We start from the raw sequence: 25,077 nt of genomic DNA on the forward strand, positions 1-25,077 counted from the left end.
CAGTTGACAAAACAAATCTGTATTGGTGCTGATGGGCAGCTTGGAGGTCATGTGGAAATGCCAGGTGTCAGCCTGGCATGTCATGATCGAGGACTCAGAGTGGAAGGAGCATGTGCACAGAACACCAGGCAAGAGGGTGGCTGCAAGATGACTCCACGCAACTGCTACGTAGCAGCTACTTGGATGAATCAAGTGGTATACTCATTCTTGCTAAACTTGACGCCTATGCTCAGTGCTGACCATTTTCTTGTTCATTCCTACAGGAGAGCTGCCATGTGCTTAACACACACTGGCATTTTCAGTTGTGCCCAACACCCCTTAGTCTTCACAGCAGTGACCCCAGTGTCTTCACCCACTGAGGCATCTTTCCGGGGAGGCCAGGGAGGTACCGGATGGATGTGCTCAGGAGCAGAGTGAGCTCCCCCTACACGCAGTACTCAGGGAAGCTCCCTTGCTCCACTCTAGCCTTGGCTCTGCAGGAGCAGTGCTAGTGCTTCAAAGTGGCCGAGTTGCCAACAGGATCAGTGGAGGATAGACAAGAGGGCCCTACTTGGGGAAACACACAAAGACTAGTTCATGGACAAAAGGGACACAGTGAGGCCCAGCACCTTTGAAACAAGGTGACATGCCCGCATAGGTACAGACCAATTATAGAGGTTATAATTTAACATGGGAAGGAGCTAGGCACCTTTTCTAGGCCTTGGCTCTTGCTTGGAATCCAAACAAGCAAGAGTCTGAATATGCCTTCCCTTCTGCTTGCAGCTCCCAGAGCTCAGGCCTTGAGGTCTTCCATTTCCCATGCTTGGTGCTCGGCAGTCCCTTCCCATAGTCTTCTGTACCCTTAGAGGCAGGGCGGGTTTGGGCTGAACTGGTTGGATCAGGAGGCTTTGCCTCGCCTTATGATGGAAGTTTTCCACTCTCTTGCTCATGGGGAGCACCCAGCAGGGACCCTAATGCTGGTCTTCCAATCGAGGCCTCATATTTGTTTGTATCTGTAGGAACAGGAGAGATGAGAAGGAAGAGAAAGTAAGCCACAACTTAACAAGCTTCTGCCTTTCATGTGGACTGTCCGTAATGAAGGTTCCCCTTGTACTTTGCGGGCAGGCTCTAACAAGTCAGAATAATATGACACACAAAGTGTTTCTGCCACATGTGGCCACTTTACAAAGCATCAAACCAGGTAAGCCACCTTCTCAGAGCGCCTCAGACCAACCCTAGCAGGCTTCTGAGGGAAACATCCCCATTATGTTCAATGATGCAGGGACTGAGGCATTAGCCAAGGTCTTAGACGTGAGTATGCAGAGAAACCAAGGATGTCCAGGGACTTCAGGTTCTCAGCCTCAAGCACTCCCTGCTCCAGTAAATCACTGTCCATTTCTTAATGGGCCCTGCAGAAAGAGCCAGCCTGGGAGAGCTGCAGTGCCCACAAAGGCCACAAACCTGGGTTCAGTTTTAGGTTCTTCCAGGACTGGCCCCTCATTTCAAATGAGAATGCCTGCCTCTCAAAGTGACTGAGATGAGCTACCGTGCCCAATGCTGGCCTCCATTCTAACTAATTACATACTTTCCTCTTCTCTTTCTGCTTTTCTTCCTATTCCAGACTCCTTTCAAGCCTTGCCCAGAGAATCTAGGTGAAAGGAGACAAATCCCTGTCCAGTGCCCTGTTCCCCTCACCCAGGGCAGGATAGGCCCCGTGAATGCCTCTGCTTTAAGTACTGCTTCCTACTTCCAACCTTTCTCTTTGTATGGTGCCTTCTTAAGGCGGAAGTACTTCCCCAAACACTGTATAGTTTACCAGGACCCCAGGAGGTGATTCTTCACGTTTATCATCCAGCCCAGGTCCAGGCTTTGCCGGCTCCTTCTTAATAAGATACTTCTGCTAGAAGGAGAGCCAGAAAGGCCCCAGGGACAGTCGCCCAATCACCAGCACCCCAGCGTCTGGCCAGCCGCCAACTCAGTCACTGACCTATGCACCTTCCATACCGCCACCACTGACACCAGGCAGAAGCCACACCAGACTAGTCACTTTGATTGCAATTTGTTCCAGAGGCTTCGATTTCATAGTTGCCTTTTCCCCACACACCCCAGGCAGAGGGGGCAGGTGACTTCGATTGCTGATGTTTAGGAGGCACCTGCAGCTCAGCCTCAGCTCAGAGAAGAAAGAATTCTGTATCTCTGCCCCCTTTGCTCAACAGGTGTGTCCAAATCCCCCTGTAGCATCTCAGACCCCCTAAGAAACACGTCCCAAGCACCATGCTGACTAGCTGGAACCTCCAGGTATGGCTCCCAAGGAAACAGAGAAAGCTGGGGTGGGGGAAATCACATATAGGAGAGGAGAAGATTCACACGCGGCCCACATTCTGATGGCGTATTAGTCAGACTTGAAGAAAATACTCACAAACTCATGGGACTTGAGGAAAATACTATCGTGGGTGGGTTAGGGCCAGGTTAGAGCTATGGAGACACACGGGGACAACAGAGGAAAGGTTAGCAGGTCTGGGGTGGGATGGGGTCCAATAGGACATCAAGGGGCAGGAACTGCTTTGATGTTCTTGAGGCCCAGAATGGACCAGCACAGGTGGTCTACAGAATACAGAGCACTGGATAGAGTCATAGAAGCCAGGCTAGGAGCAGGGCTTGCACTGCCAGGAACTCACCCACTGTTTCTGCTCCGGGACATCTTCCAGGCCAGGATCTCTTTGTACACCAACCTGCAGAGGAGCTGTGGGGAGTTCAAGGCAGAGAGGGAAGGGAAGACACCGTCATCCTCCATGCTCAGCTGATCGTGGGACAGGTGGCTGAGAAAAGCAGCGCTCCCCACAGGAAGACACTCCCAGCAAAGGGCAGCGGCTGTTTGCTCACCGTCCCAGAGTCCTAATATCTCATCCCAGAGTTCCAGTCTGCAGACAGAAAGCATCCCCAGTAGCCGTCTATGTACCCCAGGAACTCTTACCAAGCAAGCCAGGATGTCGGCAGAGATGAGCATGTAGAAGACGTTGTTCCAGCCCGTGGGGGAAATCAGGCCAGCCAGTAGGGGCCCCAGGGCCGCACCTATACACAACAGTCTCATGAAAACAGGATACATACCTTCCCCGACCACTGTGGGCAGTGCACCGAGGGGTCCACCCAAGACAAGGCTGGGGTTCAGGTGCCAGGAGCCAAAACCAGTAACAAACCTATGGAGCCGGTGCCGTCAATGATGGCTGTGACCGTGGAGAGGGCCTTGGCGTTACCCTTCAGGCTCTCATGTGTGCCCTGGGGAGACAGAGTAGGGTGGGACAGCCCAAACTGAGCAAAAGCACGGCAAAGTAGCACTGGGAGAAAGCTAGCTTGAGGAGGGGGGTGATGGGGGCTTAGGGTGGAAAGGAAAGAGCCCATGGGGGTTCTGCAGGACAACAGATGGGAAAGGGAGAAAGGGAACTGAACTTGTAGACAGAGCCTTCGATCAAGCCCTCAGACCGGCCTGATACCCAGGAACGGTCCACTTACCAGGTCAGCAGAGACTGCTGTGGTGATCAGTGCATACGGGCCATTGACCAGGACCCCACAGATAATCAACATCACTGGGAAGACAGCAGGGATGGTATTCTTAGAGATGAGGGGTTGTGTCCAGAGCAAGCAACACTCCCTGGCCCTGGCCCCACACCCGCTTCCTGGAGCTTCCCAGGCAGAGTTTCTCCCGTGACTGGGATTCACACCACCTCCTCACCTATGGAGCTGGCTATTCCATTCTGGCCAATGTAGTTGTACAGGAACATCTAAAAGAGGGAGGAGATGGTTGAAGCCGGTTTCCTTTTGCTGGGCTAGACCAGAATCTGCAATTCCACACATCACTTGTTTTCCCTGCCTTATACGTCCAGACTTCTCAAGTCTTTGTCAACCATGGTAGTCTCTAATTTCCTTTTCTGTTTTAGATGAATGTCATGCAACACAGGCTGTCCTGAAACTCACTCTGTAGCTGAGGAAGACCTTGAACTCCTGACTCCCCTGCCTCACCTCCCAAGTGTTGGGACTGTAGGCATGTACCCCAAGGCATAGCTCTATAGTTTCCTCTCCTCTCAAGTCTTCTCTTGTTCCTGTCCTCAGTCCTTGGTTAAAACATGTGGCAGCTGGTGTCCCTCTTTTCACAGGTCCTGGTCCTCTGCTGACTCTCATTTCTCTTTTTGCCCGTGTCCAGGAATACACGTGCACACATGTACGAAGAGACAGCTATGTGTGCAAATGTACAGATGGACACACGGGTATGAGGCCCCAGACACCTGATCATAAGCATATGTACTCTGAGATTATACATACCATGGGAGCAGCCAAAATCAGCATGATGCAGCAAGTGGTGGCCCTGCCATTGGTGTAGTCACTGATGAGCCCTGCCATGATGCCACCTGGAACACATGCTCACTCACGCACTGTCCCTGACATAAACATGCTGTCTCTCATCTGCTGCCCAGTTCTGTCCCATCACCCCGCCCCATGCTGACCTAGTCTTAAGAAAGACCGTCTCCCTCTGCAACCCTCCCCTGCACCCATCACTCCAAGAAACCAAAGCACGAGGACCGTCTATCTTAAACCCCCCACCCCACCTCGCAGGAGCAGAAATGAGAATACGCCAGGAGCCTTTTTTCTCTGGAGCCACTGTCCAGATCATGGTCTGTTGTCCCTTCTTTCTGCAAGCAGGAAGACAGCCTGCTAGAACAAAAGGACAGGGCCTCACCTATGATGCCACCAACATCGAAGAGTGTGGATAGGTCCCCAGCCTCCTTGGCACTAAAGTGAGCTATGGAAAACACAAAGAAAACATGATCAGACACTCCCAGGGGCTTGGAGCAAAGCTCCTGAATGCCACAGCTGGAAGAGTCCCTGTGAGGCATTGGTCCAGCCCAAGCAAGAAGCTGATGGCCAAGCGACTGGACAGGGCCACAGGGTAAGTTTGCAGTAGCTTGGGATATAATCCTTTGGGCTCTGAGTCCTAAAATATACTCTTTTCCTGAGGGATGGCCTAGACCTTTCAGAGTAAGGTGTCTCCTACAACCCTGGTGTGCCTCTAGCTCTTTCTCCTGGAGTGTAAGATTCTGCCTGGGCTTTGTCCCAACAGCCATTTCTCTGACCCACTCATAACCTAGAAGAGAGCTCTACAAGGGCTCTTCCTAGCCAGGCAACCTTAGGTCTGTGCTAATGTCCGCAGCTACAACAGGAAGATGGGGACCCTGGGTTTAGACAAGGGGAACATCTAGAAGCTTGACTTGTAGCTCCACCCTCGAGGCTGATTCATACTCTGAAGTCAGCATCAAAGCCACAAGACAGAGGGTCACAGTGCCTACAAAACTGCCCTAGTACTCCTCCAGTATCAGAGAGGAGGGCCCCCAAGCAGAGCTATGGGGCAAGAGACAGCTCAAGATCTGTCAGTGACTAATCCCCATGGTTTCCTGGTCTCCCATTCAGAGTAAATGTGTGTGGGGCAGGAGAGCCATTGTTCCTTTTCAGAGTTTGGAAAGAGTGAGACAGCCCTGGGTCCTGGATAAGGGGTGGGGCTCTCAGAATCCTGGGGGTCAGGAAAGCAGAACATGCTGCTTTTTGATGTGTTACCCCATCAATGGCAAAGCAGAGACTCTGAGCAGTTGGAACTCAAACAGCCCTTCTAACCTCAACAGTGATTTCTCTCATCTTTACATCCTTGGATAGCGGCACTGAGAGTAGCCACTGCATTGGGACAACTCCCCAGTGCAGCCCAGAAGACCCCAGTACAAAGACATCACTGTCATGATGACCCTTGGAAGGAGAGCCTTAGAGGCCATGGAGTAGGAAAGCTCATACAGCCTCTTCCTTGAGTTGGTGTTCAAGGCAGACTTCAGCCCACTTTTGGTCAAGCAGCCCACACACAGGCTGGAGAAAGAGGATTGCAGGACAGAGCTTTGTGCTCCTAAGGCCCACCTTAGCTCCAGGGGGGCAGGAGATAGTGCATGGGCTCAGCATCCTACTTAATGAAGTAGCCAAGCAAATCTCCCAGCCTAAGAGAGGCCCAGCCTTTCTTGGATTGTGTACCGGAATCAAACCCAGGTTCGGTGTCCTCCCTGCACCAGCAGAGACCCTTTTCCTAAGCTCTTCTTCCCCTTGGACTCACCCACATTGAAGATGTACAAGGGCAGCCAGTAGAGGAAGGTGTAGCTGACCAACTTGGCAAATAGCAGACATAATGAGAACTCGATCACACCCTGGGCAGCACAAGAGAGGGCACAATGGAAAGGTGCTCAAGAGATGCCTGGTCCAGCGGAGGTCCCACAGATGGCATAGCAGTACCCCATGACCATCATCATGCCCAAACAAAGCAACCTCAAATATGCACCCCATCCTAAAGGCAGCAATGTAATGTGTCTGATGCTTCATGTTGTGTCAAGGCAGCCCTCCTATACGCTCTTCCCATGAAGCTATCTTACAGTCTGTACAGAAATCCTTGAAATCACCTGCTACCCACACACCCCATTGCCTAATATTTAATGGAAAACTCTAGAAAGATCCTCTTCCCTTCCTTCCACAAACATCTCACCGGAATTTTCAGTGCCCCCAGAAAACTGATGGCTGCAGGCTCAGAGCCCTGCTCCTTGGAGGAGCTGGCTACAATGTCCACGTTACTGTCTCTGCGGGAATAGGGACCATTCTCAGGATCCTCAGGATTGTCTGGTCCCTTCTCCTGGTCACTCTGAGAAGAGAAGATCCCTCCTTGAGGGCAGGGCCATGTACCAACCTTCTCTAATGGGAAGGATGGCCCAGGTGAGAGGTGGGGGTGCCCATCCTGGGGAAGGTATATGTTTCTGTCTTGGGCTGACAGGCCCATCAAAAGTTGTGGGGCAGTTAACTCAAGGACCTAACAGCCTGTACAGTCACTGGAGGGCCACAGCTCTCTCTTCCAACTTTTGGCCCTCCCATAGTCAGTTCTTTCGAAGAGGGCAGGGCTGGGATGGCATACTCACATGGTGCTGAGGAGGGGTACAGTCCACATCTTCTGGATCTGGGCAGGGGGAAGAGGAGACAAATACCTTTCTCAGAAGCTTGCCAATAGGTTAGCCCCTTATTTTACAGCGGGAGTAAGCTAGTGCAGAGCTAACCCTACATGTCCCATGGCCCCAGCATTAAGGGAGCAGGCTTCCTAAGCCAGCCTGCCTCTTAGGAACATGTCTGCTCTTGGGCTAGTAGCTATACAGCTGGCCCTGCCAACTCAGGGTTGTCTGAGAACAGGAGAATAATGGCAGCACTCTGAATGCAGGAGGCACAGCCTTTGGCAGAGGACCCACTACAGACAAAACATTTAGCTACACTGTCCCTCTTACACCTTCAGAAATCCTTGGGGGCAAGTACTACTGTCACTTTCCAGATGAAAAAAACAGTTTCAAGATCACAGAGCTAGTCACCCAGTACCCTGAACAGCAATGCTCACCAAATACCCAGCTGCTTCCTCCCATAAAAAAACCTCATAGGGCACGGGAGTGGGGAGGGCCCACTCACATTCAATGAGAAAGAGGAAAGTAACGACTCCCATGACAGCGGTGATAATGCCAGGCACGATAAACGACAGGCCCCACTGCTGGTTCACCCAGACTCCGGCGATCAGGGAGCCCAGAATGTTGCCCACAGAAGTGTGGGAATTCCAGATGCCCATGATGAATCCCCGCCTGGAGAGAAGGGAAGGAAGAAGAGAACCTGCCCAGCCGAGCTCAAAAGGCTGGCTGCCTCTGTCCTCCAGGACGTTCACACAGCTGAGAGTCTCAGAGACCCCAAAGACAGTGCCGAGAAAGCATCAGGCCGCTGTCAAGCAGGTGACAGCACTGCTTGGAGGTCCCTGCTTCCACCAGCCCCCTGGGCAGGCACAGATGGGAACTCTGACCACAGGGAAACCATGAACCTCCTTCTCTTTTGACCCCCATCAATATCACTCTAAAAAAGTAGTCTTCAGCGGGGGATGGGGGGAGCGATTCTGCCCCCTCGGGGCACATCTGGAAACATCTGGAGATTTTCAGTGGCCAAGACTTGAGTTTTGCTACTGGCACGTACTAGGGAGATGCCACGCGCACTGCAGAAACTGTGTGCGGGAAGCCCACATAGCCAAGAGCTAAACAGCTCAGACCACCGGTGCTGAAGGTGAGAAACTGAGGCAACCTCACACGAAAGCCAGTCCAAGAAAACAGTTGTGGGGCCCTTTACCGTCAATCAAAAGGTTCAATACAGCTGCTCTGGGGAGCACGTCTGCTCTATGGGCTGGATCCTCACAGTGAGAAAAACAGCGCTGCCCTTTAGTCCCAGAGCTGTTTCTTCTCAGTGGGTGAGGCAACAGTAAGAAGACACATCTTCTGATCTTTTCCCCTGAAAGTAATCCAGGCACCCCTCCCCCTTCCCAGCCCCACCCTCCCCACCCCCTCCCTCGTCACACTCACTTTCCCTTTCCAAACCAGTTGCCAACACAGGTCACCACGGACGGCCAGCCTGTGGTCTGAACAAGCCCGTTGCAGATCTGAGGGGAAGGAAGGGAAGGTGAGAGTGAGCTCAAGCACCCTGGGTACAGGAGGCTCAGTTGTCATGGCTGAGGAACCCTCCACACCCTACGCTGTAAAACCATGCCTTTCTCTCACTGGCGCGTCCACGCACCAAGACACGCACTGGCCTCTCCTAGCTCAAGGTCATGTGAGCTCAGACCAGACTTCTTGTGCATCTGAAGCAGCCCGAGGCACACTTTACTGAGCCTTTGTGAGACTTTGGGGGAACAGGGCCCTGAGCGGGGTGACAGAAGGAGCTTGGAACTGGAGCAAGGAGACCAAATCCCTGTCTGCTCTGACCTGGGGATGGCCGGGGACTTCAGGGGACCAATCTCTGAGGGGAACAAAGAGCCGAGTGCAAGTCAGGCTCATACCTGGATAAGCACAAAGTACCAGAGCATGTGGATATTCCAGAAGTACCCCAGGCCAAAGAGGGAGGTGAACAGGCCGCTGAGCACCATGCCAGCTGACAGGTAGTAACGGAGGGGCAGCCGCTCCCCAAAGATCCCACTGGAGAAAAAGACGATGAGCTGCAGGTCACTACTGGGTTCATTCTACCAGCGCCCTCTCGAGACACACTGCTGAAGCCACGGTGGCCATGGTAACCAGCGATGACCTGTGTCCCACTGCATCCTGAGACTGACCCCAGTCCTCTGCTTTATCGGACACTACCTTGGCAATCCTGCTGCCCATGTCCCTCCCTGCTGGCTGACCACTCCTAGTCACTTTTCCCCCCCAGCACATCCTCTACGTTTGTGTTCGGTTCCCATGTGTCCCTTCACGCATGTGGGTCATATTCAGATTGCCTTTTGGGTAGCATCACTTGGATGTCCCTAAAGCAATGGAAACCCGATACTCTAAATTCTAACTTCTCCCTCGCTCTTTCATCATAGAAGCCTCTGGAACACCAGTTGTCCCAAGTTCAGCAGCTTAGGCAGCTGTTACACTAAAACATAACCTCGCTATTCCCTGCTATGCACCTCAAGCCTACCTCAGCTTCTCCCTCACAAATAGCCAAACTCCTCCGGTGGTTCTCCCTTTCCACAGCCCAGAGCAGGCCCTCGGCTGATCCTCTAGCCCTGTCTCCGGCTGGCACATCCCTCACAGCCCCCCTTCCGGTAACCCTGAAGGTTCCGCCTGCACTCCCGGCTGGTCCCTACTTGGTGGTGTTCAAGCCTCTGGTCTGGGTGTCCTTCCCCCCAGCCATGCCCCGGGTGCTTCTCATCTCAGGGCTCATCTATACAGCCTGCCTTTCGTCTTCAATCCCAGCCTGTGCTACCTGGTTACCCAACACTTCAACAATTTTCAATTAGCTGCTAAGATAAGGGTCTTTCTACTAGGCTGAGAGCTCATTAAAGGCCACACCCTGCCTTGCCTGTCTATCTGTGATTCCTGGGAGCAAGCTCAGTGCTGGCTAGGTGAGACCCACACTGGTTACATAATTTAGACAGCGCTGGGTAGGCTCTTGTTTGGAATCTACACGTCCGGGGCTTAGAGGACCCTGGTCAGCAGCCACCAAGGCTCCTGTCCACCAGAAGCAGGTGGAGAAATGGTGACCACCGTGAAAAAAGGAGGCTAATGGCCTGGGTGGGGCCTTGGCCTCAGGCCCACACCCAGGCACTATCAGCTTCCTCGCCTTAGCCCGCAGCCCCAGGTCAGTCAGGAGAAGCAGTAGTTATGAACACCTACCCCACCCAATCCCCAGTGGGCACAGACTCTGCCTTTCTCTTACCTGATAAACATGCCAATGGCATAAGCCACTAGGAAGGCATTGTCCACAGCGCCCAGTAACTCTTTGTAGTCATCTTTGTCTGGAAGCAGTTGGGAAAGACACAAAGTTGGCTGGCTGGCTGCCCCCCCCAGACCCTTTCTCTCTCCAGATGGGGAGGGAGCGGGGGATGGAGACCAGTGATGCACCCTATTCTCACCAAATGGACTCCAGCTGCACCACGTGGTGTCATTGGGATCGTGGGTGTCATTATTGGGAATGACCAGCTCTGAGCAGTTCTGGTGCAGGCGGCTCTGGAAGGCAATGGCACACATGGGTCAAGGGTCACATCATCCCCTGGCACCCATTCAGCCCAGAGAGAATGCTTAGCCTGCTACTCAATCACAAGTACCATTGCTCCCCACCTGCCATGCTCCCTCCTGCCAGCACCTGCTCCAACAAGACTCTCATGAATGGAATCCACAGAGCCTAAAGCCTCTACCTTCTTAGCTCACCCAACCAAGCAGCAGTGCCGTCTGGAAGGTAAACTCAAAGGGACCGTGCAGGGAAACATTGCAGGCATGATGTGGGAAAGAGAGAAAGCCACCAGCAATGGGTATCTGCCAGGCAGAAGGAGCAGTCCCAATGACCAGGGTAGAGGAATTTGGAAGATGGCTGACTGTCTGGGGTCTAGAGTATCCAATTGCAGCACACGTCTGCCAGGCCCAACATGTCCTGCACTGTCCCTTAGCAACCAGTCTCACCTTAACGATGCTGATGGGTTTTCTGGACATGTGATAACAGGCATAAACGAGGAAGGTGAGCAGCAGGATGAAGCCACGGAACCTGGAGGAGAGAGGAGCGGCTCAGTCCGCAGAGGCCAGCGACGGCATCCCTGCACAGTCCGCAGAGGCCCAGCGACGGCATCACTAAGACCTCAGCACCAACGTTTTACCTCCGGGTTCTCTTCTAGACCCACGTTCCCAGGGCAAAGACCAGGAGTGTCTAGGAGCAAAGGATCCGACTGTCGGAAGCACCTTCCCTGCTCCAGCCACCTTCTTCCCAACCCTTAGCCCTTCTAGGGCCTCACCGAGGCAAGGCTGTCTCTGTCTGGATGTGTGGAACAGCTATGGCCACAGAGAGTTGGAATCACTTTCTAAATGTCAGAAATGATGGGCATGGAATGGAGTTAAAGGGGAGAGGGGTCTGTCTATAGAGTGAGGTTCATATCCCGATTGTGCTTAGAAGACAGCAGACTTATTTCAGACTATAGGAAGAGATGACTCAGCTGGGACAGCTGGTGACAAAACCTGAGTCCTCAGCCTCATGGTCCCTGGCTGGTCAATTCCACCGCACAGAAAGATGATTTCCTCTGTGGCTCACATACTCCGTGTGCCCTCCCCCACCCTTCCCTTATCTCATGTGCAGTCTAGTCAACAGCCTCAAACTTTCCACAGCACTGTACCCCTTCACCTCACCCAAGGGTCCAGGCAGGATCCTGCAGGGCCCCCCTGAGTCACTGTTTCCCCAGCAAGGCATCAGCTGAGCTGAATCCGCAACCAGGAACCAAGAGGCATATGGAAAATAGATCTCAGAATGGGGCTGAGGGTACAGCTCAGCAGAACACGGGATTAGTGTGCTGGAGGCCCCAAGTTCCAACCCACCAACAAACAAAGCAGACTGGAAGGGAAGTCAGACATTAGGAGAGGACTCTGCTCATAAAAGAGAAGGGTCTGGAGGAAGTGTGAGCAGGCCCTGGAGCCCTCATCTCCCTTGGCTCCATGAACCTAAAGCAGACACTGGATGCTCACCCTGCCCTATCTGATAATCTGGCCCCAAACTCTAAATTCACTTCCCAGAAGCATGTAATTAAGCAATGTAGGCCACCTCTTGTGAAACAAAAAGTGTTTCTGCAAAGCCTTAATTGAGTTGAGCTGCTGAACCCTGTCTCATGTCTCCCTGGACTTTAGTTTCCTACCTGGGCATCGGTTTCTATCCTCTCTATGACACTGTGGTTTTTCTTCTCAACATTGGATGGTAGTGCACACCTGTTGTCCCAGCACTCAGGAGACTGAGGCAGGAGTAATGGGAACCTGAGGCCAGCCTGGGCTACATAATGAGACCCAATCTCAAAGCACTTCCTTTGACTACTTGTTTCCAAGGCACTTGTGTCAATTACACAGGTCTTCTGGGGGACTTCAGGGAAGTCAAGGCTACCCCAGATGCCTGCCTGTTCCAGGACTGACATCAAAAAAACTTAATGACACCAAAGTTTTCCAGGTCCACCAATTGCCATATAGCTGATTGCCAGTTCGGGGATTTCTAGAATTCTCTGAGAAACTTTAGAGAGAAGACCCAGCTAACCCAGTCAAAGAGTAATAGATGGACAGGAACTGCAGCCCTATAGTTAACTGGGCTATTGCCTAATCCAGCGAAAAGCAGACAGCTTTGAGTGACACCTCCCACTCACTCACCAGGTAAGCCTTCTGCTTCTGGCTTCTTCAGTTGTACATGGATGGTAACATCAGTCCTACCCTCCCCAGGTCACTCTTATCCTAGTCCCTGGGTACCTGTGGTGGTATCAGCTTTAAGTGCCACAACAGCTCAGCTTCTGTGACCACTACCTTGGCTGACCACGTAGAGGTGCCAGGGTCCTTGCTAGGATGTGTGGCCACAGTTGCAATGTATCAGAATTCAAGTCCCACTGTATCCCCTGAGAGCCCAGCAGTGATGACTGGTCAATAACAGACCCTAGTGTTATCTGGGAAGTCAGGCTACACCTCAGCAGACACCCCCAGTGCCTTGAGAGATGGAACCAAAGAGGCACTAGAGGGACAACCCAGCTGTCCAAATCCTTCCCCTTCCACCTCAACTCCCAGCTTCCACACTACTTCCCCCCCCCCACACGCACACCAGGCACTTCCTAGGGAGGAAGGTTCAGCCCATCTTTCCCCGGCTTTCGCCCATCTGAGTTCCCAGGTGTTCATCCTTATCTGCTCCATGCCCCTGCCATCCAGAGTTCCATACCTCCCAACCATGGGTAGGAAAAACCGTTGCAGAGAACAGGCATACTCATGTCCAAACCTAAAATCCTGACATTCTTGGAAGAAAACAAGGCTGCTTTTGCATCCACACACATCTACCGTGTTGTAGGCACCGCGCTGGGAATGTTACACTTGCATGAGAAACGGGAAGGAAGATCCTGTCTTCTGGAGCTCACAGGTCAGTCGGGGGAAGCAAGTACAGAGAACTGGGGTGACTGTGCCATGAAAGCAGGGAGCCTCCAGTGGGATGGCAGTGGTGTCAGGAAAAGGAGACGGTTTCGAAGTCAAGCGGGAGATGGCTAAGTCAACCAAGGCCGGGCAGGGAGATGTGCCAGGGAACAAGCAACAGGGAAGGCACAGAGGCGTGAAATAACAGTTCCAGTATGGGAATGCTGCATGGCTCAGGAGATCTGGAAGGGGAGACCGAGCCAAGCACAGGAGGAAAAGCGGCTGGGCGAGGCAGGGCCTAGGCCAGGTAGGGCCCTGTGAGCCAAGAAGTTGAGTTTGGGCTCTCTCTCGAGGACTGGAAGACTTCACAAGGGCTGGGCTCTCCTGGGCAAGGGTGTTTCAGAGATGAGTCAGGTGAAATCAGGGAGAAGCCCCCTGTGGGCTTCCTCACTACAAGGTGGTGACAGTCCCTGTGCCTTCCCATCCTGTCCACCAATTCAGGGTGCATGACAGCTCCACAGGATGCCCTAGATTTCGAGGTCATGTCTACAGGGTCAAAAAGTAAGGACTTAGAATCAGGCAAAAGATAGTTTTATTCCCCAGATGTGTTAACTCCTCTGAGAAGTACTTTTTCCACCTTGTTCATGGAGCTATTACTGACAGATGCTTGTTACAGACCTTACAGCATTCCTGACACCCAGCTGACCCTTAAAAATGGCTGGTACCGTTTCAGATTAGCACATGAAGAAGCCAGAGGACCAGGAGCAGCTCTTGCAGCAAGTACAAGGGGGGAGGGGGGGTCTGGGTCTTTATTTGCCTAGCAGCAATTAGGAAGCCATCAGCCGCTCCTCCCTACCTCTCCAGGATGCCTACCTCAGTCTCCTAGGACACAAAGACAAGTGCCCTGCCTTGTTTAGCGTGGGTGGGAGAGACTGTAACCATACAGGAAAGACTCTAGGTAGCTGAGGTCTTCCTGGGAGCAGACAGGAGGACCAGCCAGTCCACACTGGCATTCTGATCTGTGATTTTTTTTTTTTTCCAGACCTGCCAGGGCCTGCCCAACCTAGATCCCAACCTCCAACAAAAAGCCTGACCCCTAAGTCAGCAGGAGGGACAGGACTTTGAGAGCCAGGGTTCCTTGGCTGTACTGTGTGGTGTTAGCCTGACACTTGTCTCCTCTGGGACTTCCTGCCTGGCCTCTAAAGGGTAGAAGGTTAAGCTCCAAGTCACAACTCTGGCTGGGCCCCAGCCTACTTGGAGCCCGGCCTCCTACTGGTCAGGCCCCTTTCAAGTGCTCATGGAAAGGGCCCCAGGGGCTGTCATTCAAAGGGGCCCGGGAACATGGGGGTAGGTCAAGGGTGGGGATAGACTGAGGCTGCAACTCAAGCTTACTCACAGGCCTGACAGCAGAGGACTCCAGCCAGGGCAGGACCTGCAGGTTTCACTTCTCACAAGCCCTTCCCTGAGGAACCAAGCCACCCCACAAGAGGAGCAGGGAGTCATGTGGCAAGAGATGGCTGTTGTGGTGCAGAGATGGACAGGGCAGGTAGTCCGGGGGTCAAGGAACATGTGGGAGAAGGCCCCCAGACTAGCTAGACCCACGTGGGACTAGCTGCCTCATGACCCCAACCCCCCCAAGCATTTTTTAGCAAGGGGTGGCACTTCTTAGAGTCCCACCTCCTCCACCAGCCGGTGGTTACTGAATAACCAAGTCAGATAGAGAGGGACCAGCTATCTCCTAGCTATTAGCTGACAATCCAACTCATTTTTTCCCAGGACCTCGATAATAACTTTATCAACTTCATTAAGACTTTATCAACTAAGAATGATTAATTCTGGGCTAGGAACAGAGAACTATGTGTCTCAAAGTAGCAACAGATAATGAGCAAACACTACCCCTAGGTACCCCCCTCACCACCACCACAAGACCCCAAGAGCAGCCTGATGTCTGGAGAGGTAGAAACAGGCCCCTCGCCTCAGTCACCCCTGCGCACTGTCTCCTCCTCCACTGCTCTGCAACCATGACCAAGGCCGTGAGATGATGGGGTTTAAACTCATTACCACCCGTGCATGCTTCAACTAGGACAATCTCAAAGACCAACACTGGGATGTGGCTGCAGGTGACCTTGGCACTTCCCCTGAGGAAATGAACCTGGTGACCTATTCTTGGGTGTGCCTAGGGTCAGCAGTTCTGAAAAGGATAGAGGGCTGGGTACGGTAACAGCCAGACCAGGGTCAACGCGGACAGTGCCACCACCCTCACCCTCTACCAAGCCCTCCACCAACACTGGGAGATATCCTAGTAGGGAAGGGCCAGCCAAGAACAGACACCCAAGGGCAGAGTCCTGAGTCATGCCTGCAGTTGTCAAGAGGAAGCGGGGCCGGGCCAGGCTGGGAAGGCCTGAGGAGAAAGCTTCCTTGGGGTAGGGATCAGGCCCATGGATCTCATGCCTCTTGTCTTCCTCCCCTAGATGGTTCTGTTCTGAGAGACAGGAATGACTTGGGGCTCAGTTAGCTAACTGGCGAACCTCCCAGTCTTTGGAACAATGGCTGCACATACAGCATGGGTGGCGGGGTGCTCGTGGCCACATAGCTGTTGTCCTGCCCAGGGAAGTAGGATGATGGCCTTCTCTGCGGGACCCTCAGAGGCCTGGCCCTCGCCCCACCCTCACAGTCTCCCGAGCATGCAGAACTCAAGACCCACAGCTTAAGTTAGAGATCAGAGAAGCTGTGATACCAGTCACCCCACCACACACACCAACTCAGTGACAATCAAATGGGGCGAGGGGATCTGGCTTTGGGGCTCTACCCCTATTGGGCAGCTCTTCTAAAGCCCACAAACTCGCTCCCTTCATAACTCCCCTCTTTGCCTAAATGACCTTGTGTAGCAGCCTATAGCCCTGTTCATTCATCCTTGCTGAGCATTTGGGGCTCCCCTAATTGGCTTTCTTCTCAAATACATATTTCCTCTTTCCTAAAAAATGATCATCGCCTTAACCATACATTTCATCTAGAATGTTCCGAGATCCTGTGGCAACTAGACGGCGGTTTCTTCTCTGGGAAGGATCTTGGGAGACAGCCTTATATCCACTAGATCCCTCTGATCCAGCACTCAGTCCCAGCTAGAACGGGACCAGAAACATGGAGTTCATGTCACTGTTTGCAAGGCAGCCTCTGTGCTGGTGTTGCTTTGGGACTGCCTGACTCTGTCCTCAGTACTGGGTACAGCTTGGCAGAGAAGAGTCTCAACAAACCACACAGGCAACTCTAAGCCTCTGGCTGCCTCCTAGGCCAGTCCACACTGATTGAGCACACAGCACCCCTCACCGAGGTGGGGGTTGGGCACACAGGTCTGTCCTTTAAGGAGGGAAAGAGGAAACATCAGGGAGAAAAGGGGAAGCCCAGAAGGCAGCTGCAGCGAGCTGCAATAATAAAGACGTGGGGGATGGGCCTCGGGGGTCACATGCTGGGCGACAGAAAAATGGGTTAGACTCCAGCATCCCGGGATCACTGGTTTTCAGGGTACTGCAGGCCCGGCCTTCACGGCTCTCAGAAGCAGTTCTTTCTGCTGCCCTTTTCAAGCGCGTCTTTGCGGGAACCAGGAAAATAAGATGAGAGACGGGAACCATCTGGGGCTCAGATCTGATTCTGGCCCTCAGGCTACAGAATGGGGACGAGGACATCAGACTTAAGCCAAGAGAGGCTGAGTCTTCATTTCTGGTTCTGCTAACTTACTGTCAGTCTTTGAGCAACTCGTTTAACCTCTCAAGTCTCAGTTCTATTCCTAAAAGAGTAAACAACCACACGAGATTGTCACAAGGACCGACAAATGGCAGTACAAGGATCTGACCCGGGCAGGATCTCGAAGTATGTTTGAGCATTTCTCTGCTCTCTCTTCCTCACCGACTCCAGGCTTTTCCTTGTTGGGCTTCCACTGGAAGATGAAGGTCTGGGGAAAACAGTGTGGGAGTCTCCAGTGTGCTGCTCCTGTGGAAGCTCCCTCCCTCCCACACCCATTCCTGCTCATCCAGCTGCTGTGTCACCCCGCTCCCTCCTCCAGGTCCTGAGTTTCTCCTCCTCACAAGGCCCCGGGAAATTTACCCAGCCCTGTCAGCAGTAGCCACAGTCATCACTTTGGAAAGATGCCCATGCTGTCCGCCACCCCCAGGCGTGCCCACACACAAAAGGCCAGGAACCAGGCAGACCCAGGGCTAGGGACCCCCTGGGTATTTGGTGGCTCAGAAATGCCCTGGACTGGCTGGCTACTCAGAACTGACAGGGGTGGAGTATCGCCTGCTGGGTGGAAACTCCATAGACTCTGATGGCCTCCACATACCTGGTGCCACCTGCTCACAGCCCCCCTCAGGGGCTGCTTGCTTGCTCTGCTCCCGCTGGCTGGGCTACCATATAATCTGTCCAGACTGCCAGATCCACTGAGTCAAAGGTGATCTCCTCCTAAGGGGGAATCCCTTCTACAAGAGACATTTCATCTGCCTAGCAAATCCCAACTACATTAGCCTAAGTGCTTCAGGAAGCTTTCCATTTACATATATATCGCAAAGATAAAGAGGCTATCAGCTTGAGTGGGGGGCATGGGAGGGGTTTAAGGGAGGGTAGCTGGGAGGAGCTGGAGGAAGGAAAATGATAATTCTATTTCAATTAAAAATTTTTTTTGTTTTGATTTGTTTTTTGACACAGGGTTTCTCTGTGTAACAGCCCTGGCTTTTCTGGAACTCACTTTATAGACCAGGCTGGCCTTGAACTCACAGAGATTTGCCTGCCACTGCCTCCTGAGTGCTGGGATTAAAGGTGTGCACCACCACACCTGGCTAAAATTTATCAAGCTTCTTATTTAATCTCAATACCCTGAGATATAGGTACTGTCCTTTTCCTTGTATGATTAAGAAAATGTAGCCTCATAGAGATTAAGTGATTTGTCTAAAGTCAAATGACAGTGTAATTTCTATTTCCCACCCATATGATCATCAGGAGTACATCGGGGAAGACCAAAGGCTTAGGAGTCAGATTAACCCGGATCTAACCCCAGTGCAGTCATTTGCCAGCAATACCATGCTTGACCAGTATGTCCCATGGGGAAACTAACCTTTCATAACAGCAACAACAAAAAAGACAAATCAATGATACCTGGTAAACAGTAGCATGGAAAGTTATAGAACGGCAGTCAGTGGTGAGGTTTCTGTGCTGAACATAAGCAAAGCACCCATCCAAATACTCCCCATTTTAAACCTCACAGCGATCTTAGGAGTAGGTACAGATGTTGTCCTTATTTCACAGGTGAGGAGTCCAAGACTACCTGCTGTCTTGAGTCTGCTCAGGGCCATGTGAAAGCAGTGTGCCACAGAGCTCCTTTCTAATTTTCTTTCACACTATACATCCTTATCCTGTTGTCTCCACCTCAGCCTCTACTTTGTTTAGCAAAGGAAATGTGCATTGGGTTAACATCCATCTGTAATGATCACCAGTAACAGTTACAGAGAGAGCCACCATTATTGCATGCTTCTTACATGCCAAGTCATGTCTGCCTCTAATCTCTAAGACTTCACGTATCAGGCACACTTCAGGAGTTTTCTTCAAAATCAATCCTAACTGACCTCTATAAGGCACAGAACATACGAACCATCACCCTCTGACACTCAGTGCGTACACTACCGCTGAAGTTGTTAACTTGGGAGTGGGGACTTAGCATAAGGCCCTGGGCTCCAACCTGAGGGCTACACAAATGAATAAAACAAAATAAAAATAAGATTGATGACAGCTATGTACATAGCAACTCTCCAAATCTACCATTAATTCCAAGAAGGTAGGACAATATCTTCTTTTTTTCTGCAAGCCCCACCACAATGTCTTTTTTTTTTTTTTTTAAAGCAAAACTATACTTTGGCTCTTGGGGGAGCATCTAAGTTCACACTCTTTAGGAAAGATGGAAAAGAGCATCTATTGAGGATCCTCCATCAGTCACAGAAGTCAAGCGTGTTTACATGAGCTATCAGACAATAGTCTAGAACCTCCTAGCTTCTACTGATGAGAATACAGAGGCTCCAAAAAGTCTGTAAAAGCACAGAGTGGTAAGAGGATTCCTAAGCCTGTATGTCCTGAATGTTGGAGATGTTAGAATTTTGGAGACTATGGCAGCTAGAGTCACACTTTAAGAAGTGTGCAAGATCAGTTGGAAGAGTACTTGCCTAGCTAGCACACTGGGCTTCCATCCCTAGTACCACATAAACCAGAAGTGGTAGAATACACGTGTAGTCCTGGCTGTTAAGTGGGGGCAGGCAGTAGGAGCAGAAATTCACGGTCATCCTTGGCTATATAAGTAGCCCAAGGCCAGTATGTGCTAGAGACCTTGTTTTTAAAGGACAGCAAACAAGCGATGTGTGTAGAACCCTGTGTGTGTGCATTCCTGTGCTGAGGGGCTGGTGCGTGCCAGATTCTTTACCATGATCCACCCTTGTCACGCTTTGTTTTCCCTGATGTGTGCTACTTTGGGCTCAGGATGTAGCTTGGTGGTAGAGCATTTGCCACACATGGTTATGAAATATGTTTTGTGGATGTTGTAGTAGGTTCAAGTAATGAGTCTGAAAAGAAGCAATTAGTGTGTTAAGATCTTGCCAAAGCAGGTTCGGGTTTGATGACTTGTCTCACAGCAGTCTGAAAATCAGGTTCCTGGAAAACCACCCAGATTTGGTCTTTTACCTTTTAAAAAGAGAAGCCTGAAACTAATAAGGCTTGGTATACCAATGTTTATCAGTTATTGTTAGAATCCCCAGGAAATCAGAAGAGATAACCAGTTTTCTCTACATTGAACGTATAGGTAATTTGTACAAATTGTTCAGAAATTTCTGTGTGAGAAGTTACACAGATTTCTGGATGCCCTCTCTGCCCACACCCCCCTTTCATATTTGGGGATTGAACCTAGGACCTTGTATGTTCTAAACAAGTGTTCTATCACTAAGACACATGCTTAGCCTTTTTACATTTTTATTTTGAGACAGGGTCCTCCTCCTTGCTCAGGTTGAACTCCCAACCCTCCTGTTTTAGCTTCCTGAGTAGAAGAGAATTACAGACCCAGCCACATTTTCACTGACTCTGATGTCATTTTGTCTGATGGCAGCATGCAGAGCTGCACAGGCTACAACTCAATTTCTTTAATTTGAAACATAGCATCATCCAGGCCATTGGTCTTCACCCACGAATCAGATGCATAGAGACTGACTCCAAACTTACTCTTTTTTGTTTGGTTATGGTCTTGGTATATTATGTGAATTTAAGAATGTATTTATTTTTATTTTTTGTGTATGAGTGTTTGCCTATATGTATGTTTGTGTACCACTTGCATGCCTGGTTCCCATGGAGGTCAGAAGGTGTCAGATCCCCTGGAATTAGAGTGTGAGCTGCCATGTGGGTGCTGGGAACAGATCCTGGGCCCTCTGCCAGAGTAGCCACCTCTCTTAATGGGTGAGCCATCTCTCCAGTCCATCTCAGAATTTTTGTGTTGGCTCTCTCTTAAGGGTTTTCCTCTCTAAAAATTGTGTGTGTTCATTTTTATAAGTTGAACACTCGCTCTTCTGACAGTCCCACCTGGACAACGGTAAGTACATGGGTAGTGGACGGTTAGAAGATTTCTGTCTGGAGAAGCTGAGTTCCAAGGATTGCTAAGATGTGGAGGACCAGCACTAATAACCCAGGAGTAAGTGAACTGATAGTGACCGTCACTTGTGCTTGAAATCTTATTATAGCACTCCATTTTCAGGACACCTGTATAAGAAAGACCTTTTTCTTTCCTCTTAAGCAATCCATAACCCACAGCAATTTAATAGGCATTTTTTGGGGGGTTATTTGTTTGTTTTATTTTGTTTTTCAAGACACAGTTTCTCTGGATAGCTTTGGAGTCTATCCTGGAACTTGCTCTGTAGACCAGGCTGGCCATAAACTCACAGAGATCCACCTGCCTCTGCCTCCCAAGTGCTGAGATTAAAGGCATGTGCCACCACTGCCCAGCAGGCATTGTATTTTTTATAAACTGAAATGCAAATACTTTGAATCTTACAGGGTGGTATGGCTATTTGTAAAGCTTCTGCATGAATCTCTTCTTTCTTTTTTAACAAGAACAGATTTAAAAGAGCTGGTTAGGCAGTCAAGGCCTTGGGGAGATATTGTATTAGATATTGGATTTATTTTTTATATTCCAATCATGTTCCCCCTCCCTCCTCTCCTCCTCCCACTCCACCCTTCCACCTCCCATCTGCTCTTCAGAGAGGGAAATGCCTCCCCCCAGGAAGTCTACTAAAACCCATCCTCTGGTTGAGGAAGGACCAAGGCACTCCACCCCCACCCCCACCCCTGCCCCCCTTGTGTCTAGGCTGAGCAAGGTATCTCTCCATATAGAATGGGCTCTACCAAGTCAGGTTGTTAGATCTTGGACTCCCTGCCAGTGACCTCATATACTATCCCAGTCACACCATTGTCACCTATATTAAGGGAGTCTAGTTTGGTCTTATGCGGGTTCCCCATTTGTCAGAACTGAGTCAGTGATCTCTCACTAGTTCGGGCCAACTGATTCTATGGGTTTCCCCATCATGGTCTTGACTCCTTTATTCATAGTATTACTCCTCCCTCACTTCATTGTACTTCAGGAGCTTGAAGGACAGCTATTTAATAATAACGATAACAACTCCTCTGAAGGAACCAAGGCTCACTACATGAAGTCAGTACTAACAGAGCACTCCCAAGGAAAGTGGTTTTTTGGTCTTACAGGTAGAGAAGACAGTCACTCAGTTTTTTTTGGGGGGGGGGTCTAAAAGCCTTAGGATATTTAGGGGACCTAGCAGAAGAGGGATCTGTCCAAATCTATAGCTACAGCGGGTAAAATCTGGTAAAAACATTCTTGGCATCTTATCTCAAGGCAATAAACAGTAAAATGACTATAAAAAACAGCACAACACACAACTGCCTATGAAAGACTGGAGCGGGGGCTCAGTCAGCAAAGCGCTTGTTGCACAAGCTGAGCTTTATCCCCAGCAGCTACATAAGGCCCAGCGCAGTGGAGGCGGCATCTGTGCTCGGGGCTGGGAAGGCAGAGACAGGTTAGAGCTACCTGAAGCTCCATGGAGCTGAGTGCTGAGTTCTGGACCTCAGTGAGAAACTCTGTCTCAAAAAGCAAGATGGGATACCTCCTGAAGGACACTTGAGGTTGACCTCTGGGACATACATGCACCACCCACCAAAGGAACACACACACACACACACACACAGCTTAAATTATTTTTTTAAAGATCCCTTATGAAAACTTCTCACAACATGGCCTACATGGTTAGTTAATGCTTTTGCTGTACATAGGCAAACAATGAGATTTAAATCTAAGGAGACACACTTTATTGTGTGATCAAATTTTTTTCTTAGATAAAAAAGAGCTGAAATGAAGTCTATAGAGAAAATAACAATGTATTGAACAGAGGACACTCTCCGGGTTATCTGAATCTGGTTCATCATTTATCCTGATTTTAGTTTTTCTTGACATTGAGCTATTTTATTCTCTGAAGTGGTAGCTAACAGATAAGTCTTGTAAAATATGTCTACTTGTGAGATATCATCAAGAGTCTTAATGTATAAATGAGTTTATGAGTATTATGCTTTTAAAATTATGGTAAGATATAAATAGCATAAAAAGTAATTTCAATCACCTTTAAATTTAAAGTCAGAGGCACTGTTCACCCATGGCTGATATGTATGTCCACTAAACAGTAATTCTCTACTCCCCTCTCTGAATTCTCTTTCCATTCAATTATGACATCTTCTAGCTCCTTCATTATGAGGGAGATCCACTCTCTAGCACATGCCCATGTTAATATCCTTATCAGAGTCATTTTATATCTTTCTGTTCAATAATTCTAAATTTAAAAAGGATCAGACAAACCATCTAATGGATATTATATGTGGTGACTAGCCTGATTGAGAGGGCTGGAAACCAAACACTTTTAAAACCAGGCCAACCACCTGGTATCACAGCCTTTAATCCCAGCATCCAGGATACAGAGGCAGGAGGATCCTTTTTAGTTTGAGGCCAGCCTGGTCTACAAAGCTAGTTCCAGGACAATCTGGGCTACACTACACAAGAAACCGTTTCAAAACTAAACAAAACAAAGAACCCCCCCCCAAAAAAACAAAACAAGCCAAATGGATCACACTCTAAATTGATCTGCCCAATATAAAGGTGACCCTTAGTTTAATTTGAGAATTTAGGTTTGGCAATGCTGTGTCATTTGTTCAAAAGAAGCCAGCAGCTGATCATTTTGATAAGTTTTATGGTTTTACATGATGGAAACTAACAAAATATTTTACCCCCCCCCTCCCCCCCAGCAAGCACATTGCTCCAAACGCTCTAATGGAGAAGAGGCTGAAGCCTTTCCTCCCAGCGGACGGGTGACCTTGTGGTCATGGAACAGCTGCTGTGAAAGCCAGCTCACGCTTTTAAGGGTGACCACCCAGTGTTGGGAGCAGCTGCAGCTCTGCTCCCATAAGCCTGCCCTAGCTAGGTATCCCTGAGACTGGACCGGTGCCCCCAGGAAGGATCCCAGAACCAGTGATTTCTGGCTTCTGTTACCTAATCCAATCAATAAAATAAACTAAAATGGGGCCTAAGCTTCCTGGCCACCTCTATATTCTACCACTCCCTGGCCTCGGTTCCCCTAAGTTCTCAGGTTAAGAGTTGGAGTTACTCTACAGGTACCGGCCTGTGCGCCCGTGTTTGCAGATACAGATGGCAAACGGAAAGGATGAAGACTCCTAGCAGCCTGTTCTTCACCAGGGTCATACATTAGTCTGGGCTAATATGGAATTAATAGGTCTGTGTTTTTAACCTTCTACGCCGGAGCCACTGAAGGAGCTCGTGCCAGATAGAGCTAGAACCCCCTCCCCCCACCCCAGGAACAAGCAGAGACCTCAGCCGCCGCCGAGTGCGTCTCTGAGCGTCCCGACAGCCTCCCTCCCCAGCCTTGCTCACCAGCTGTCCCTAGAGAAGGCACGGAGGAACCAGACACCCGGAGCCAGGGAAGACCGCATCTTGCGTGGGTGGTACCCGGAGCTGGGACGACAGAGGGTACAAAGCTGGCGCGCGTCCCCGTCGCGGTCGACTGTGGTTTAAATGCCCCGCCGGCTGGCCCGCCCCAGCCAGGCCCATGGCCGGAGCTCCCGCCCCTTGCACCTGACCTCCCTGCCCTCTGGGTTGCAACGAACTGCAAACCCTTGCTATCTCTCTGCGTTCACTGAAAACTGTTTTCTGTGCACTACCGCCTGTTTTCTTGAACTTTCTATCAGCGTCAGAGATCGATAGTCTGAGTTTCCTGGGGCTCCTCTTTCTGGTCTGTGCTTTTCCGTTTCACTACTCGCGGAGGATAGGGAACTGAAAACAGCAATCCTACAAGTCATCAACTCTGTGTGACATCCTGTTTCTGCAGTGCTACCTGTCTTGATTGATACTGTGCCGTGACAGAGTACAAATCAGGCACTCTGTGAGAGTTAGCGCAGTGGGACCAGTGATCTGAGTGTGGGCGCTCACCGAGAGCCCTGGAAGTGTCTCAGGGAGGAAAAGTATTTAGCCCCAAACCCACATCTCAGG

General features: G+C 50.5%; 1 protein-coding gene across 2 annotated transcripts; it reads right to left on the reverse strand.

The window, feature by feature from the left end:
* Positions 1–3: 3 nt before the first annotated feature.
* Positions 4–24,849, reverse strand: Slc37a2 (solute carrier family 37 member 2). Of its 2 annotated transcripts, XM_040730034.1 has the most exons (19): positions 24,463–24,849; positions 10,995–11,076; positions 10,451–10,544; positions 10,255–10,333; positions 8,897–9,032; positions 8,424–8,500; positions 7,498–7,664; positions 6,966–7,003; positions 6,542–6,694; positions 6,119–6,209; positions 4,712–4,774; positions 4,297–4,382; positions 3,710–3,758; positions 3,490–3,563; positions 3,177–3,255; positions 2,954–3,051; positions 2,658–2,722; positions 2,399–2,454; positions 4–992 (listed from the first exon to the last, which is right to left on the reverse strand). In XM_040730034.1, exons 1-18 carry the CDS (start codon positions 24,519–24,521, stop codon positions 2,424–2,426), a joined length of 1,521 nt encoding a protein of 506 aa, XP_040585968.1. In that variant the 5' UTR covers positions 24,522–24,849; the 3' UTR covers positions 4–992; positions 2,399–2,423. The 2 variants fall into 2 exon arrangements, with proteins under 2 accessions (XP_040585968.1, XP_012980461.1); XM_013125007.3 differs by lacking the exon at positions 2,399–2,454.
* Positions 24,850–25,077: the final 228 nt, after the last annotated feature.

Source organism: Mesocricetus auratus, unplaced genomic scaffold, assembly GCF_017639785.1.
Source record: "Mesocricetus auratus isolate SY011 unplaced genomic scaffold, BCM_Maur_2.0 Super-Scaffold_100022, whole genome shotgun sequence".
Lineage (NCBI taxonomy): Eukaryota > Metazoa > Chordata > Mammalia > Rodentia > Cricetidae > Mesocricetus > Mesocricetus auratus.

Coding starts and splice junctions, on each gene's coding strand:
- Slc37a2 (XM_040730034.1), bottom strand. CDS start 24,521: ATGCGGTCTTCCCTGGCTCCGGGTGTCTGGTTCCTCCGTGCCTTCTCT. Junction 7,004..7,497: donor TTTCCTCTTTCTCATTGAAT/GTGAGTGGGCCC, acceptor CCCCCTGCCCAG/ATCCAGAAGATGTGGACTGT. Junction 3,052..3,176: donor TGACGGCACCGGCTCCATAG/GTTTGTTACTGG, acceptor TGTTGTGTATAG/GTGCGGCCCTGGGGCCCCTA.